At 41.2% G+C, this 18425-nt stretch overlaps 2 protein-coding genes across 2 annotated transcripts; both read right to left on the bottom strand.

Moving 5' to 3' along the window:
- Positions 1-1926: 1926 nt before the first annotated feature.
- hspa8 (heat shock protein 8) lies at positions 1927-6718 on the bottom strand. Its single transcript, XM_079237286.1, has 9 exons — positions 6642-6718; positions 5357-5566; positions 4758-4963; positions 4515-4667; positions 3813-4368; positions 3195-3397; positions 2800-2998; positions 2487-2719; positions 1927-2392 (listed from the first exon to the last, which is right to left on the bottom strand). The coding sequence occupies exons 2-9, from the start codon at positions 5559-5561 to the stop codon at positions 2180-2182; spliced, it is 1968 nt and encodes a 655-aa protein (XP_079093412.1). The 5' UTR covers positions 5562-5566; positions 6642-6718; the 3' UTR covers positions 1927-2179.
- A 1146-nt stretch (positions 6719-7864) lies between these two features.
- crtam (cytotoxic and regulatory T cell molecule) lies at positions 7865-13037 on the bottom strand (the record flags this gene model as incomplete). The annotated part of the gene is made up of 10 exons (XM_079237938.1): positions 7865-8065; positions 8439-8525; positions 8619-8768; positions 8874-8930; positions 9848-10114; positions 10531-10689; positions 11216-11335; positions 11493-11645; positions 11760-11900; positions 12992-13037. 10 exons carry the CDS (start codon positions 13035-13037, stop codon positions 7893-7895), a joined length of 1353 nt encoding a protein of 450 aa, XP_079094064.1. The 3' UTR covers positions 7865-7892.
- Positions 13038-18425: the final 5388 nt, after the last annotated feature.

Here is an 18425-nt window from a genome sequence, read left to right on the forward strand (position 1 = left end):
CCGTTTCCACCACACACAAAAAAATCATAATTATGAGATAATAAAGTTGAAATTATGAGATAAAAGGTCATAATGATGAGATAGAAAGTCAAAATTATTAGATAAAAAGTCATAATTATGAGATAGAAAGTCGAAATTATGAGATAAAGTCATAATTCTGAGCTAGAAAGTCGAAATTCTGAGATAAAAAGTCATAATTCTGAGATAGAAAGTCGAAATTATTAGATAAAAAGTCATAATTATGAGATAAAAAGTCATAATTATGAGATAGAAAGTATTTTTATCTCATAATTATGACCTTTTATCTCATAATTTCGATTTAATTATCTCAGAATTATGACTTTTTATCTCTTTTTGTGGCGGAAACGGGCATTACCCACTGTGATTGTCAAAATGTCCACTCTGAAAAGGGTGAAAATAATGAAAAGGGTGAAAAAATTAATATAACAAAATCTGGAAGTCACGCATTTCAATAGAAAGCAGACATCACTAATGGCGGTGGTTACAGCAACACGGCTAAAAGGAACAACAGCAAACAGACGTTTAGTTTGAGGAACTATATATTTATAAAGCGTACCTTTATAAAGTCACCGCTCATTGTGTTCATGAAACACACGTTACTAGCTGTGGTCACTCTATTCCTACACGTCTGTACGGGACACACAGGCGTGTAGGCCTGAATGACGTCACGTCAAATGAAATAACGATAGAGAAACAGCTGTGGCGTTTTCCTCCAATAAGGCCGGTCCTCTAAAGAGGAAACTGATGCTACAGGTGAAACATAGCTTGTTGGTACGTCTCTTTGTTTCCCATAGCTTAACTACAACCTACTTAATCTAACGTGGTTAACTAGTACCACGTTAAAGCCCCGTGTCAGCTAGCTTAGCAGCTGTTTTGCCAGACGACAAGAGCGTTAAGGTAAAAACAGAAGAAACTTCAGTTCAGACCACGTGACAACGTCCACCGTGGTAATAGTGACGTCAGACAGCGGTGAAATGTGTCGTTCGAGAAATATTCAGAGGGAAAAGTGAACACGTTCAGATACTAACCTGTTCTCCTCCCGGTACTATGCAGCAACGCAACCATGGAAACGCAGACGCACACGTGCTGCGTTCAAGTGCCCCTTCTAAAAGCTCCGACTTTTGTGTTACGAGGTGTCAAATAAGTGTTGTCGTGTTGGAACGTCACATTAGTGACAACTAATGACCTCGTGGTTTCACCAGCATTAATGAGGATGAATGCTTCATTAGCGTGCATGATAAGTGCGGGTTCACGTCCTGGCTGAGGGTGCAGGACGCCGCTGAGACCAGTAGATGTCGCTATACACCCAAATTATCTCACACCAGCTGCTGTATTTAAAGCAGGGGTCATACACATTTTGACCAATGGATTTCCATGACTTATCATTTTGTGATGCATGAAAAAGTTGGAAAATGTAGTATTTAAACTAACAGAGTATTCCAAAGCATACAGTAAACCTTAAACTACACAAATGAGATAATATACTATAATAAACATGTATAGATATACATAGCTTATGCCTGCTTAAATTCTGAGCGTCTCTTTTAAAAGCATACCATTTCAAACTCAGCGTAAATGAACGACATGAACGGAACAAAAAAATTAGCATTTGCAAATTCCATGACCCTGATTAAATGACTGTCCCAAATATTAAAGAAAGTATAACTGGTCATTTTCTCGCCACACAATATTATAATCCTTGCTGCATACAAGACCAATAGTGGACTTTCGTTTACACTTTATTGTAGTTTCAATTTTACTAAGTCACCAAGCCCAATGCAGCCAATATGGAAACAGAATACACAGATTATCCTGATTATCCTTTCTATTATGTAAACTACTATGGGAGTCAGCGTCCGCTGGAAGTTGAAGGGTTCTACAGAGCATAAAAGGAAATTGTCAGCAGAGGGTTAACAAGATTAGTTTTATTGTCAAGGCAGTGACATCTCAGTATACAAAAACTATTTAGCACACATGAACCGACAGCTCAATTGTGCAAACAAAGTTGTTCCCAGTTGTGTCCCAAACCAGTCAATAAGCGATCCCTGAACCAGTTTTTTTATTTAATAAATTACACTCTTTAGCTCTTGCAACTTGTGCTAAAAGAGGGTTACTTTCTTAGAAAACATAACAGGAGTAGCGGCTGACGTTCAAATGTTTAGTCGACCTCCTCGATGGTCGGTCCGGAGGATCCACCGCCACCGGGTGCGGCGCCACCGGCTCCGGGGAAGCCACCGGCCATGCCTTCTGGGAAGCCGCCGGCCATGCCTTCTGGCATGCCGCCGGCACTCTGGTACAGCTTTGTGACGATGGGGTTGCACACCTTTTCCAGCTCCTTCTGTTGATGCTCATATTCTTCCTTCTCGGCAGTCTGCAAAAGAAAAAAAAAAAAAAAAACGACATTTAAGTTTTCTGGCCGATTTATTACAGCCTAAAAAATAAAGCCTACAAAAAGATAGATTTACCTGGTTCTTGTCCAGCCAGCTGATGACCTCCTTGCACTTGTCCAAAATCTTTGTTTTGTCGTCGTCACTGATCTTGCCTGCAAGCTTTTCATCCTCCACAGTGGACTTCATGTTGAAGGCATACGACTCCAGGGAGTTCTTAGAAGACACCTTGTCACGTTGAACGTCGTCTTCAACCTTGTACTTCTCAGCTTCCTGGACCATGCGTTCAATGTCCTCCTTGCTGAGGCGACCTGGGCGGCAAATTGCAAATTGTTAGTAATTGTGTCGCAGCACATTTGAGATTAGGTTTCAAGCCAGACTAAAAACCCACCTTTGTCATTGGTGATTGTGATCTTATTCTCTTTGCCGGTGCTCTTGTCTACAGCGGAGACATTCATGATGCCATTGGCGTCGATGTCAAAGGTCACCTCAATCTGGGGAACACCACGGGGCGCAGGAGGGATGCCCGTCAGCTCAAACTTGCCCAGCAGGTTGTTGTCCCTGGTCATGGCACGCTCACCCTCGTAGACCTGTTTCAAGTATGCGGGGTTAAGCAGACAATTTTGGAACGGTGCATCTACAGTTCTGACAACTTTGTTTCGCTCAGACATCCAAGGAAGGTCAGGGCCATCTTTGGTCTTTCAACCTCTGGTGGAAACTACGAATGGCAGGAATAAACGTCATCACTGCGAAATAAAAGACTGGTATAGTTTGTGTTGCGCTTGCCTGGATGAGAACACCAGGCTGGTTGTCCGAGTAGGTGGTGAAGGTCTGAGTCTGCTTTGTAGGAATGGTGGTGTTACGTTTGATCAGGACAGTCATGACGCCTCCAGCAGTCTCAATACCCAGGGACAGAGGGGTGACGTCAAGAAGCAGCAGGTCCTGGACGTTTTCAGACTTGTCACCAGACAGGATGGCAGCCTGGACAGCTGTAAAAACAAACAATGGAAAGAAAAGGTGAGAAATGTAGTATTTAAACTAACAATGAGAATTCCAAAGCATACAGTAAACCTTAAATAACAAATGAATGAGACAGTTTGATTAAAATAATAAACATGTATAGATAGAGCATATGCCTGCTTATATTTTGAGCGTCTTTCTTTTAAAAGCATATTCATTATTTCAAACTCAGCGTAAATGACCGACATGAACATAACAAATTTCCATGACTTTTCCAAAACTTTTGGGACTTTATCTTTTTCAAGAACTTTTCCAGGCCTGGAAATAACCATTTTAAATATTCCATGACTTTTCCAGGTTGTCCATGACCGTAAGAACCCTGCAAACAACTGAGAGAAGGACATCTGAACTGGTGTGTGCATCCATCTGGCTGAAGACACTTACCAGCTCCGTAAGCCACAGCTTCATCTGGATTGATGCTCTTGTTGAGCTCCTTTCCATTGAAGAAATCCTGGAGCAACTTCTGGATCTTGGGGATGCGGGTTGAGCCACCGACCAACACGATGTCATGAATCTGCGCCTTATCCATCTTTGCATCACGGAGTGACTTCTCCACGGGGTCCAAGGTGCCGCGGAAGAGGTCAGCGTTGAGCTCCTCAAAACGAGCCCTGGTGATTGAGGTGTAGAAATCGACTCCCTCATACAAAGAGTCGATTTCTATGCTGGCCTGGGTGCTGGAAGACAGGGTGCGCTTTGCCCTTTCGCAGGCGGTGCGTAGACGACGGACGGCTCTCTTGTTGTCGCTGATGTCCTTCTTGTGCTTGCGCTTGAACTCGGAAATGAAATGGTTGACCATGCGGTTGTCAAAATCTTCCCCGCCAAGATGTGTATCTCCAGCAGTGGACTTTACTTCAAAGATGCCATCCTCAATGGTCAAGATGGACACATCAAAGGTGCCACCACCAAGATCGAAGATGAGGACGTTCCTTTCAGCGCCAACCTGAAATTAAACTAGCGTTAACATTTCCCAAAGCTACTAAATGATGATTAACTTCCTCAAATTGGTCATACATTGGACTTAACTATAAAATATGTATACAATTAATTTGAATATTGATCGATACGGAATCGTTTCAAGTTTTCTACCTTCTTGTCCAACCCGTAGGCGATGGCAGCAGCAGTTGGTTCATTGATGATACGCAGGACATTGAGGCCAGAGATTGTCCCAGCATCCTTAGTGGCCTGTCGCTGCGAGTCGTTGAAGTAGGCAGGTACCGTAACTACAGCATTGTTGACAGTCTTAAAAGGAAACAAGGCAGACATTAGCATAATTTCCATCAAAGATTGCAAAGATTATTTTTTTGCCCTGGGCAATGCCAAATGACTTACTTTGCCAAGGTAGGCTTCAGCAATCTCCTTCATCTTTGTCAGCACCATAGACGAGACTTCCTCTGGGTAGAAAGACTTTGTCTCGCCCTTGTACTCAACTTGAACCTTAGGCCGAGTGTTGTCATTGATGACATTAAATGGCCAGTACTTCATATCTGACTGCACAACGGTGTCATCAAACCTGCGACCGATCAGTCGTTTGGCATCTGTAAAATTAAACATTTGGAAATGTATTTTAAAAAAAGGTGAAAAGAAATATACTTTAATGTCAGCTTCTATTAAAATCACTCGGACATCCCAGGAAGGAATTAAGCCATCATTGGTCTTTCAACCTCTGGTGGAAACTACGAATGGCAGGAACATAGTCATCATGGTGAGGAAGTGCTTTACCAAGGTCATCAAAGACCATTTATATTTCAGTCTGTTTTTCTTGTCACAAAAGGAGTAAACACTTCAACATAATCCATTGACAGGTACCAGGCAGTTAAAGGTGCAAAAAACATAACTTTTATAGAGTCAGAGAAAAAAATACGCAAAAAGTGTTACAAGAACGACTGACTACAATATCACTATTAATACAAAAAAGATGGAATTCGTACCAAAAACTGTGTTGGTGGGGTTCATGGCAACCTGATTCTTGGCTGCATCGCCGATCAGCCTCTCTGAATCCGTGAAGGCCACATAGCTGGGCGTGGTCCTGTTGCCCTGGTCATTGGCGATAATTTCAACTTTGCCATGCTGGAACACACCAACACAGGAGTAGGTGGTCCCAAGATCGATACCGACTGCTGGTCCCTTGGACATGTTTCCTACACAAATAAAAAAGGAAAGTTTTGATGTGTTAGTGTCATTGAGTCAGTTCATGAAATACTGAATTACAAATACTTGTTAAAACATAAATATGGCAAATTCAGGAGCTGAATAGACACAATTGGGGGGCTATTTAATGCATTTTAAATCGATTGAATATCCTATATTTTCGATTTGATCTGGTTGCAAAGTATTAACTCAAGAGTTAATGCCGCATTGTTTCATTTGTATATGATATATTATTATTATGTATACGAGAGGGTTTGATGCTGTATTCATACATTAAACAAAGCGGCATTCACGAGGACAGCTAGTTATACGTGTTATCGTTCCTATTTTACGACACTGCTGTCGTAAATACGACAACAGCGGACGCTTTCGGCTGAAAGGTCGCCAGCTAACAAGGTCGCCTGTTAAACCGGAACACCGGCCGTGACTACGTCATCGCCCTGACTTCACTGCAGCGAATATAAACTAGGCTTGGAAGGAGGCATCTTGACAACATAGCGCTAGCTCTGACACTAGCTTACGACCGGAAGTTGGACAAAACAAAACACTTTCTGGTTAATTTATTGCTACACAAAAGGGAACAATCCATCAAAAACATTAGCATAAAATCGTTTGATCATAAAATAGTAAAGACTGAACTGTAAGAGCATATACATAATCTCAAGCGAATGGCGATACAAATACTTTTGTTCTGAAAAATTAACCGGAAAGCTGTTCATAACAAGCTAGCTTGACAGTTGGTTTGAGAACATTCTCGAACGTCTCAGCATCTGTAACCCCCACCCTTCCCACGATGCTAAGTAGCTAACGTTAGCCGATGCTCGCGAAAAAGCGTTCCCGTCTTTACGAATATTTTACTTTATTGGTCGTCTTTGTTGATAAAACTCCGCACCAGTCATTAAAAACCAAAAGTACCATTCGTGCGTCAGCAAACGTAACGGTAAGTAACGTTACCAACAGACAGTTACCAACCGACAGCGCGCGAGCAAAACGTTAGGGCTAACAACACTCAAACGACCCACAATATATTTTCATAACACTTTGACTATTTAAAGAATAACTTACCGAATTGATTAATGTAATTTTAGGTGCCGTTGGAATGGGAAGCGGCTCGGCTTGCTTGTCCTTGCCGGTATGAGAGGGGAAAAGGAGGAGCCACCGATATCGGAGGTATATATATGGTCGTCAAGGCAACCAATGAGACGTCAAGTCGTTGAGTTTTTATCTAACGGTCCACCAATGACGCTGAGGATAGTTGATGACGTCAGCAACGACCCGGCTTACTTCCTGTTTCATGACCTGTATTAAATAATATAATCACAATAGCTGATACAGACAATAGCTGTATCTGGTGATGGATGTAGTTATGCAAACATTTGAGATTGTATCCATATCAACTATTTATCTATACAAGTAGTAGTGTACACTTCATATACACTACTACTACACCACACATACTTTGCATTTTTGCACTTCCTCTATTGTTTAAATGTAATCCCTGTTATTTTTATGTTTGTATACATCTTTCATCTCTGTTATTTTCATTTTTGTGTCTGTAAGCTGCTACTTTGACAACTAATTTCGCCTTGGGGATGAATAAAGTATATATCCATTCATCCTATCTATAAACAAAAGGGATACACAGTGAACACATCACTAAGGCATCAGTGCTAGCTCCATCCAGTCCTACAAAACCTCTGCTGGCTTCCTGTCCTGCTGGATCAACTACAAAATCCTGGTCTTTGCCTACAAAGCCCTTTCCCAACTGCCCCCCACCCCCAACCAACCCTCTCAGTCGCTTAGGTCCACCTCAGCGATCCTATCTGTTCATTCACAGCTTCTGATTTTGGGAATGTTGTCATTTCACATGTTTGATCAGTGTTTACTCGAGGAGAAGGAAGAATAAGAGGTAGGCAGACTGTCTAGGGAGGAGAATCGATACCCTACATAGGCAAGGAAAAGGCAGATGAGGAGTTTTAGTTTAGCTCTTTTACCTGAGGCAGCTTTGTATCTTTGAAATGAACTGATAACATTCAAGTTGTAAGAATCCAAGGTCCAAAAGGTACATTCAGTTACAACCATTTCCCTTAAAAATCCCTTATCCATGTCCAAACAAAGCAGTGTTCTAGCAAAACATAATTTATTGGTACATGTAAAGACAATATGTATACAATATTTACACAGTTATAAGCAAGTTCTCCACATCAATGTCTGTGTAAACATACACTCTTTCTTACAGTAAAAAGCGACCAGTTGAATCTGTGAGCATTCTAATGAAGCTCATATCACTGATATTGTACTTTATATTACAGATTGTCATAGCTCTGTCTCCTTTATGTCACACTTGGCTGAAGTTTGTCCCGGGGTTTGAGGTTCAGAAGGCTGCTCTTTATTGATCTCTGCTGCTGCCATCGCATTTGTGTTGATCACTGAGGTTAAAACTGCTGGTTTTTCAACGACGTACTGTGTGAATGCCGTGTTGAAGAACCCTGTGTGAGAGAGAGAGAGAGAGAGAGAGAGAGAGAGAGAGAGAGAGAGAGAGAGAGAGAGAGGTTACTGCCCCGTTTCTATGGAAAGACAAGTGTGTCACCGGTACTGCAAGTACAGAAACGGCACTAAAAGAAGGACTGACCATTGAACCTATAATTTCTGCTTGGGTTTCCTCATATGACCTTTATTCCCTAATTGGCAAGTGGAAAGCATGTGCATTCTTCTACAGTCAACAAACACTCTCCACCTAACATGTTTTACTGAGCTTCATTCCAATGTTTGCAGTTGTATTACAGTCTCTGCTGGCACCAATGTTTACCAGTACTTGTCCACGTTTCCTCTGGCTTTAAGAGTGCTGAATCATCTGCTCACCTCTTCGCCTCTGTCCTTGGGCGTTCCTCTCTTCTTGGCTCGATTTTGATTTAGTGCTCTCCTCTGACGGATCAGTGTCCTCATTCTCTGTAACAATGAAAACTGTTTTTAAATTCATCATTTCAGAAAGAAACTTGCGTCTTTGCGGTGTGATTACAAGATGCTCTGCAGAACTGTTACCTTTCTTCCAGGCGATGTGCGCTCTCCTCAGCTTGATGGCAAAGAAAATGACAACCACCAGTAGACAGAAGATCAGGCATGTGACCAGGAAGACCAGTATTGATGAACTTCCTCTGGTTCCTCTCTGCATATTTGGGTCATCGAAGCTCCCTGGGAATTGACACAATTCTAGTTAGTTCAGCAAAACCCAGGATCCCTTTTAAAGACGGTTGTCTCATTATCATTTCCATAGCTCTGTTTTCAGTGTGAACGTACCTGTGCGGTTAGTCCTGTTATTGGATGTGATGTCTTCTGTTGTCCCGTTTTGAAGGCCTGATGGAGAAGAAAGGTGGAATAATTAACACAGACTTAAATAAGCTGCTACAGTCAACCCGGTTTTCTAAAGGGAGCAACTCAGCTGTAGTGCTCAGACGTACCACTAGGTGGGGTCAGACATCTGCTAACAATAGATTTGAATAGAATCTTACACTCATATCATACCTGTTGTGCTGGTTGCATTACTGACGGTGTCGGTCCTCCTGGTCGAGCCTGATACCACAGAGGTTGTTGAGTCTTCTGTAAGAAATAAAGATAATTTGATGAATACGTCTCATGAGAAAATTTTTTTCATAAAAGCTACATTTAATTAATGTAAAAAAGCTGGAAACTGTAAGGTCCATGTGTCACTTGTAATGTCAACTTTTGTATTCATTTAAATATTTAAGAAAATGTAAACAGCAGTTGCTGTTTTTTAGCTCTGATGATACTCTGTATACTCAGTGTATCTGTATATGTACAACGCTGTACATCATATAACAGGGTCCACACTGTACGACATAGATGTAGTATCAGAACTACAGCCTGATCTAAATGCATTGTGAGAAAAAATAAGAGAAAGAGAAAAATATATTGATAAATAACAACTGATAAAACAAAATGTATTTCCACATTATTATTATTATTATTATTATTATTACTATTATTATTATTATTATTATTATTATTATTATTATTATATTTGATGAATTTTGAGTCTTTGGGGCATGCCATAATCTACCTGAATCTGATGTGCCATTTATTCTATCATGTTACATAAAAAAACCTGTTTCTTGTTGTTGTTAAAGACTCGTTTGGACTGTTGCTTTTGTGTCCCTCACCTCAAGTCTGCTTATCATCCGATGTGGAATATTTTGTCACTTAAGGTCCACATAACATAAAACATTTACATAAATGAAAACCGAGCCCCTCACCACCGGTGTGAAGATGTGAGCCGTTGGATTTGACAGGGACCGGAGGACGTCCACTGGCTGCTGTGACATCGGAGGACAACAGCTGACTGGAGGGAGCAGCTGACAATATTGAGCTCTCTGATGGAGGCCCCTCCAGGTCTCTGGCTGCCAGGTACACTGTTGTTCTCCCGTGTCTGAACCAGGCAGCTGTTCTTCCTGGCACCTCTGTTGACCCTCGAGAACGGGTCGTGGGGGAACTAGTCGTGGTTGTGCGCCGGGGCTTTGTTGCTGTGACAGAGAGGGGGATTATTATTATTATGATTATTACTAAGCAGCAGCAATGAGTACAAGGACAGTCTCAGTGAAAACCCTTGCTGACATTTTAACAATATGCACATAACACATCTGTATTTTTTTCTAATAGAATACAGGAAACCGGAGTATTTGCAGCACACAGAAGAGGAAATCACATGGGGCTGTTTTGTTTTTTGGTCAGTTTCACAGCCTGGTGCTGTGTCATGGAGAAGAAAATACCTCCCCAGTGCTTTCCATGCTTTGTGACGACATAACTACGTTGTCACTGTTCCTCAAATATCAGCCTTTATGCAGAAGTACTTCATGTAAACAAGTTTTGGTTCTCGCAAGCACCATTTTTAGGTATTGTCTCTGCTAGTGAAAGCTGGAAGTGAATACATTTTACTCACAGTCTGGTTTAATTTTGACAAAGTTCATCAGAGGTGAGAGCAGAGCTGGATGGTGAACAAGGCATTTGACAGTGATCCTGTTCTCCACCGAGTGAAGGTGTAGCATTTCCATAGAGACAAATTTCTTGTCTTCATATTTTCGAACGTCTTGGCCGTAAGCTGTTGAATGGGAAGGATGTCATTAGCATCACTTCTAATAGGTGAACCAGCAATCAATCAAAGAACAAACATCAAACATACACATATGACATTGCTGAGAACTGTCCAAAGAGTTTGAACTGCTAATCCAAAAAAATGTAATAACAACCGCCAATCCACTAACCCACCTAAGGTGGTAAAGATGATGTCATGGAAAGATGAGCCCACTCAGTGGTTGCTGGGTCTAACCTTCAAAAGTGCATTTGCAAATGCGAGTACAAAGGGCTGGCTGTTCAAAAACAATGACAATGTCCAAGTATTCCTGCTGTTTCCATTCATATATACAGTGCTAGGCACAAAACGATTGAATGACATCTACAGAGATTCAGAATAGCAGTGAGCAAAGATGCAACACCACCGACATGCAGCTAAAGATGGCAGATTCATGTTATTTTACCGTCTATCCCTCACTTTGGTTCACTTATTCATTACAGTGTAGCTTTTGCCGTTTATTCTAAGTCCACATCTTCTGTTTTTACAAACTTACCAAGCATTTCAGGTCCATTGTCTAATTTCCAGGAGATCTGGGGAGGATTGCGGTTCCCCTCTGCAGTGCATTTGATGACAAACGTTCCTTTATTCTTCGCTACTTCCATTTTGGGACGGCCTTTAAAGCAATCACCACCAGAGCAGATGTTATGACATTATTCTGACATGCTCATCACAGCATCAATGGTCAGGATGAGTCCCAGTGAAGGGCAGTACACATCATTGTTGCTGACTTTAACAATAATGCAATCTGTGACTCAGTCAATGATCCTCACCTAACACCGTCACCTCCACTTTCTTGTCTGTTGTGTGAGCGTCGTACTCAGAGCACGTGTAGACGCCTCCATCTCTGAAGGTGATGTCGGAAATACTGATGTTGAATTCTGACCGAGACAGTTTGTCGAGGCTGTAGCGCTTGTCCTTCAAAACTGGGAAAGGAAAATACATTTCTTTTTAATATCAGTAAATTGAAAGTCAGAGACTCTTTTCTTGCTGCTTATACACGTGTTGAGTGATTGCAGCACGAGACATGTCATATTCACCTTCCTTGTTGTTGAAGAACATAATATATCCTTCAGGGTTCTTCCAGTCGACATGGTTCTTGTGAGCGTCAGTGACTGGGCAGCTTAAGCGGAGTGTCTGACCTTCTTTCACAGTCACATGCTGCCACATTGCAAGTGAAACTGCAATCAAACAAATAGAAACATGAATTTCCTTGTAAATTCACACTGAGAGCACAATGTCATTTTTACTCCATGCAGTTTAATGATACACGGCAGCGACCCCGCTACTCCTCACAAGCCACCTACTATTGGAATTATTGTGTGTGTGTGTGTGTGTGTGTGTGTGTGTGTGTGTGTGGGTTGTGACAGGAAATACAAAATACTGTTCTTCACTGTACAGCAACTACAAAAGAATCAACCCCCCTCTGTCAAACACATAACGCATATTCTGATGTGACAGGAAGTCATGTGGTCAGTTGGTTCATGGTGAAAGAGAAAGTACAGGTGGGTGTTGGAGAAATGCTCAGGGGGCTTTGGGTGCTTTTTCTTTCCTATGGGGGAGAATAACGAGCTGTTTGGAAAACCCAGTGATGACACCAGCAGTGAGGACAGTGGGCTTGAAGAGTCAGAGGTCATGAGACGTGTTATAACACCATTTGTTGTTCAACTAATCTAATGTCATATGTTTTTTTGTTTTTTACTGGATGGCAACATGTTTTTTGAGAGTTATCTCTAGACTTTAGTTACTGGGCTTCAGAATTGTTTTCAATTCTTAAAACCTGATTTATAAAAAACATCTCATTTTACAGGAAATACTATGCGCAATGTAAATTAAAGGCATCACATGAGAGCAAATAAGCTGATATTTGCAGTAGACATACATGCATACATACATAATTAGTATTATTATGATCCAAAATATTAAAATAAAATGTAAAAACGTGAAATATAACATGGGGAAATTGGATAAAATTCCAAACGGGGGTGCAATTCATCAAAGGCAGTGTTATTTTACAAAACTTTACATGTAAAACAAATCTAATGTCTCAAAAAGCAGGAGCTCAGGCAACATGGCTTTTTACTGAAGACAAGTGCAACCATTTGATTTGTCAGAAGCATCAGAGTTCATAACTTGGCCCAAATATTCCCCGATAAACACTCACATTTTGAAACATCACACATTGCCATAGAAAGACGAGTACTGTAACTGTCATATGTTAGTCCGATTCAGCTCTTTGTCTCATTTATACTTTTAATGAAGAAGGACTCACCCTGTATGAGTAACACGGAGACGCAGAGCTGCAGCTTCAGTTCCATTTTACACTTCGACTCTGCTGCGTTTCCTCATCTCTCGATCTATTTGTACTACTGAGGGGCCTTCCATGACATCACAGCCCTGTGGTTTCCATAGACTTTTTGGTTTAAGGGACTCTCATGTGATACTTAGTAAAAGTACAAGGTTAAAAGTTCATGTTTCATACATAGCTGAGCGGAGGCCACAAGTGCTGTTCAGGTTGCAGAGACAATAGATCAGATGTATCAAAAACATTACACTTTCTAAAAATCTGACAATCCAAAAATTAAGAAAAAAGACAAAAAATATCAAACAGACAACAAGACAAAAATTCGTACGGACAACAATAGACTCATACAGACAACAATAGACACACTGCACAGCAGACAAAAAAATAAATAACACCAGAAAATGCCATATGAACCATGATTGACATGCTAAATCTAAAAACCACAACTGCTGTTGGAACAAAAGACCTCCTTGGTAATCAGTAGAACACTGAGGCCTCTGAGTCGCTCACTGAAAGAGCTTCTGGGTCCATTAAAAATACAGTGTAGTGGATGGCCTTAGAAAGAAACAGTAATTTTTAACTTGACCCTTGATCTCTTTTCTATAGTGACCTCTAGTGAGTCCGGGGGATCAGCCTTTCTGATCGTCTTATTCAACCTCCCGTTTATAGGCCAGGTCATTGCCATAGCACTGAGCTCCTCTCTCCTCTTCTTTATCTTCTTTTGTATGAATTAATGTCCCATTGATGTATATTACTAAGAGTTACTGTCAGACCGGACCACTCAATACATGGCACGCTGCCCACTCAATGCATCGCACGTCAGTCAGTGGCCTACTTGGAAAAATACCCATACACATTATTTTGGATGATTACAAAGAAATTACATCATATATCTTTTTTTTTCATAACATTTCATCCAGCAATTAGCCTGGATGGACACATGGAATACAATGATACTGGCTATTGTAACACTCCAAGGTATAGTTTGCTCGATGAATATGCTTAACTCTGGAATCAGATGGTCAGAACTACAGAGCCTTAAGGAATGAATGCCAGCAGAGAAAGACCACACAATAAAGAAATTAACAGAACAGAACATACGATGGGGTGTGAACATCAGTGGTATCAGTAGTGTTGCATGCTGGGTGTGTGATTGTGTGTGTGTGTGTGTGTGTGTGTGTGTGTGTGTGTGTGTGTAGGGGTGTTGAAGGTGCATAACACCTCGCGCTCAAAAACGGCTTTGTCTGCGAGCGAGTGACGCAAGTGTTGAGTAGGCTAGAGTGATTGACATTTAATAACACCGAAAACAAAGTTAGACTGACGGAAGGATCTCTTTTCTTAGTTTTTGTTAGTACACGAGCTGCAGCATTTTGGATCAACTGGAGAGATTTAAGGAACTTATTAGAGCAGCCTCATAATAAGGAATTACGTGTGTGAACTAATTTTTCTGCACCGCTTTGAGATAAGATGTGCCTGATTTTTAAAATGTTACGAAGGTGAAAAAAGGCAGTCCTTGAGATTTGTTTCACGTGGGAGTAAAAGGGCAAGTCCTGATCAAAGATAACTCTGAGATTCTTTACGGAGGTGCTGGATGCCAGGGCAATGCCATCAAGAGAAACTATATGATTAAATAATTGATTTCTGAGGTGTTCTGGGCCTAGTAGAATAACTTCAGTTTTGTCTGAGTTCTTATGTGTTTAAGACACGCTTGAAGTTTAGCGACCTGATTGGTTTCCTCTGGCTTGATCGAAAGATAAAATTGAGTATCATCTGCATGACGATGAAAGTGTATGGAGTGCTTTCTGATAATATTGCCTAAAAAGGAAGCATTTATATGCAAAATAATGATTGAAATTGGTCCTAGCACAGAACCTTGTGGAACTCCGTGACTAACGTTGGTGGTCATCGAAGCTTCACCGTTTACAAATACAATGTGAGATCGATCTGATGAACAGGACTTAAACCAGTTTAGTGCGGTACCTTCAACGCCAATCGACTGTTCTAATCTCTGTAATAGGACGGCACTAAGGTCTAACAAGACAAGAACAGAGACAAGTCTTTTATCTGAAGCAATGAGAAGTGATAGAAAAATGTACTCGACACCTGGTGGTAAAATCATTGATCAGGACATTTAATCTTTGCAAAGAGGAGCAGAGTCAGAAACACAACATGATGTCAATTGCGTATCCTGGACGGCTCAATGAATGAGCAGAGAGCTACCTCTTAAATACATTAATGACACAATCACAGAAGCTCTCATGACGTCTTCAGATTCGCTTGCATCGGCATGGTCATGATAACAAGGAACACCACGTTCTTCACACAGAGACATGTAGGCGTCCACAGTCTCAAGACTATCAGAAGGTCACTGTTAAAGCATACGTATGTTTTAACAGGAGAGGAGGTCACATGAGAAGCCACAAGCCTTTACACATTATATGATTAATAATATAACTGTGAAACAGTACTTGATTAAGAGTAAATGAGTTTTTCTTCTAACAAGAAGTTCATTAGTAATGTTCACCAGTGCTGTCTCTGTGCTATGATGATTTCTAAATCCTGACTGAAAGTCCTCGAATAAACTATTATTATGTAGAAAGTCACACAACTGATTTGCGACTACTTTCTCAAGGATCTTAGAGTGGAAGGAAAGGTTAGAGATTGGTCTGTAGTCAGCCAACACCTCTGGATCAAGAGTGGGCTTCTTGAGGAGAGGTTTAATTACATCTACTTTGAAGGACTGTGGTACATGACCTGTTAGTAAAGACCCATTGATAATATCTAGTAGAGATGTGCTAATTCAATTTAAAACTTATTTAATCAGCCTTGTTGGGATGGGGTCTAAGAGACAGGTAGAAAAGGTTTAGAAGTAGAAACCGTTGAAGACAATTGGTCAAGGTTGATGGGAGTCTAAATATATATCAGAGTCAACAGTTGTTTCTAAGGCTCCTTTTATTTGAGGATAGATCGGTACTGTTATGGCAGGGGATTATTAATCTTGGCTCTAATAGTTAGAATCTTATCATTGAAGAAGTTTATGAAGTCATTACTACTGCTGAAGAGAAACCTGGGGTTGTTCTTATTTTTCTCTATTATTGATAAGTAATAAGCTGCTCTGGCATTACGGATGGCCTTCTTATATGTTCTCAGACTATCCCGCCAAACTAAGGGAGATTCTTCTAAATTGTTGGAACGCCATATGCTTTCAAGCTTCCGTGATGTTCGCTTAAATTTGCGGGTCTGAGGGTTATACCATGGATACCTTTGTTTAACTATCATCTTTTTAGAGGGGCTATCGAGTCTAATGTCATTTTCAGTGAGCCTGTAGAACCATCGACAAGATGATCAATCTGGGACGGATAAAGTTAGCACAGGAGTCCTCCTGGCGTACACTCCGGTAGTATAAAGTCAAAAGTTCTAAGGCAATGGTCGGATAAAAGAGGGTTCTGTGGAAAGACTATTAAATGTTCTATGTTAATGCCATATGCAAGAACAGGGTCGAGGGTGTGGTTAAAGCAGTGAGTGGGTTTCTGTACTCTCTGGCAGAAGCCAATCAAATCTAACAATGAGATAAATGCAGCACTAAGTCTTACATTGCCGACATCAACATGAATATTGAAATCACCTACAATAATAACCGTAACAGTTATAAGGACTAAACTTGATAGTAACTCAGAAAATTCAGATAGAAATTCCAAATACGGGACCAGGTGCCCGGTACACTATAACAAATATAATTGGCTCATTGTTTTCCAGGTTGGATGTGAAAGATTAAGATCAAGGCTTTCAAATGAGTTGTAGTTTAATTTAGGTTGAGGAATTATTAATAGGCTTGAGTCAAAGATGGCAGCTACTCCACGTGCTCGGCTGGTGTCTGGAGGAATGTGAGTATTAATATGACTTGGAGGAGTTGATTCATTTAGGCTGATGTTCTTCAGTAAGACATATTATATCAATGTGATGTCTGATATTAAAGAAGGGTTTAAGACTACAACTTTTCTTCCTGATCTAAACTCTGGGTTGTCCTCCACCCAGGATGCAAATCCAAGCCACTCTCTGTCATAACCAACTCGTTTTTGGTACGGGACTAATGATGGCTGTCTTGAAGCGGGTGGGAACTTTCTCCCGTGACAGTGATATATCGAAAAAGTCAGAGATGACATGAGCTACCTGGTTGGCAGTGGTTCTTCGTACAAAACTAGGGATGTTATCAGGCCCAGCAGCTTTACTCACTCTCATCTGGGTTTTTCTCAAAGTGACTGGTCCTCTGGAGGAGGGGCAGACTTGATAGCTGCTTTTTTGTTGAGGAGATCAAAGCAAGCAAAAGGTTGTTTAGCTCATCTGGCAATGTGACCGCAAGTGAGCAACACTCTCCATCTTCAGGTGGTGTGCCTTTATAGCCGGTACTTCCACCAAGCTTAGGTGTGGCTCAACAGCTCGCAATGAACAGCCTGAAAGCCAAAGCCTGAAAGCCAAAGCAACAGCAAACAGGACCCAGACCCCTCGTGGAAGGGAGGGGTCGTAACTATAAGCACAGCTGGTGCCCTGTACCAATGGGGCCATGCCACTCCTATGCTCACTGTGGGCTTCTCATGTATTTGGGACAGCACGTCAATTGGCCAGCTAGACTTGTGCAAATTTTTAGTGGGCAAACTTGTGCTTGTGATTGGAGAAGAGTATATACCCAAAGAGTCCAGCTTCGCAAGTGCTTATAGAACTAGGGTTACAAAATCGTAACCTTTCTTACGACTGTGTAGATTACAATGGATACTGGAGGGATTCCACCCATGTATATATATCCATATTAAAGTGACCTTATTGAAGAATTATATATATAATTCCTCGTATTTGTAGAAAATATCGTATGACATGCATCATACTATAGTCATCTTTGTCCTGTCGGAGGATGCCTCTTTGAGACTTTAGTACTGTATCATATAATACGCCCATTTCAAATGTGGAGGTCTCATTTCACCGGCTGATGCAGGCACACCTTTTTTTCACCTCTTCTTTTGATTTCCATGCAGTGGGCCACAGTGCAGGATGGACAAAGGATGCGTATAATCTCGTGTGAATCAGCTGCACACAAGCTGAAGATGAGCACCAGGAGAAGTCGCTTTGCAGGTGATCAGTCTAAAAGAGCAAGACGATTCTGCTGCGCTTGAATCGATGACAATGCTGACGCTGTATGCTGCGCTGCGTGGTGGAGACATGCGTCACTCTTCAGTCCTCCGTCAAGTCACGCTGTAGTTACTGTTACACTCAGCCAGTCAGTCATAGAGACAGTCTAGATACTCTCTCCTCTCCTGCTGGGATTTGTCCTATCTGGGTGCCAGGATGGCTGCCTCTACTCTTGTCACATTTGTCTTTGGTAAGTTCCTTGCACGATCATTGATTTTAT

The sequence above is a fragment of the Taurulus bubalis genome, assembly GCF_910589615.1.
Source record: "Taurulus bubalis genome assembly, chromosome: 2".
Classification (NCBI taxonomy): domain Eukaryota; kingdom Metazoa; phylum Chordata; class Actinopteri; order Perciformes; family Cottidae; genus Taurulus; species Taurulus bubalis.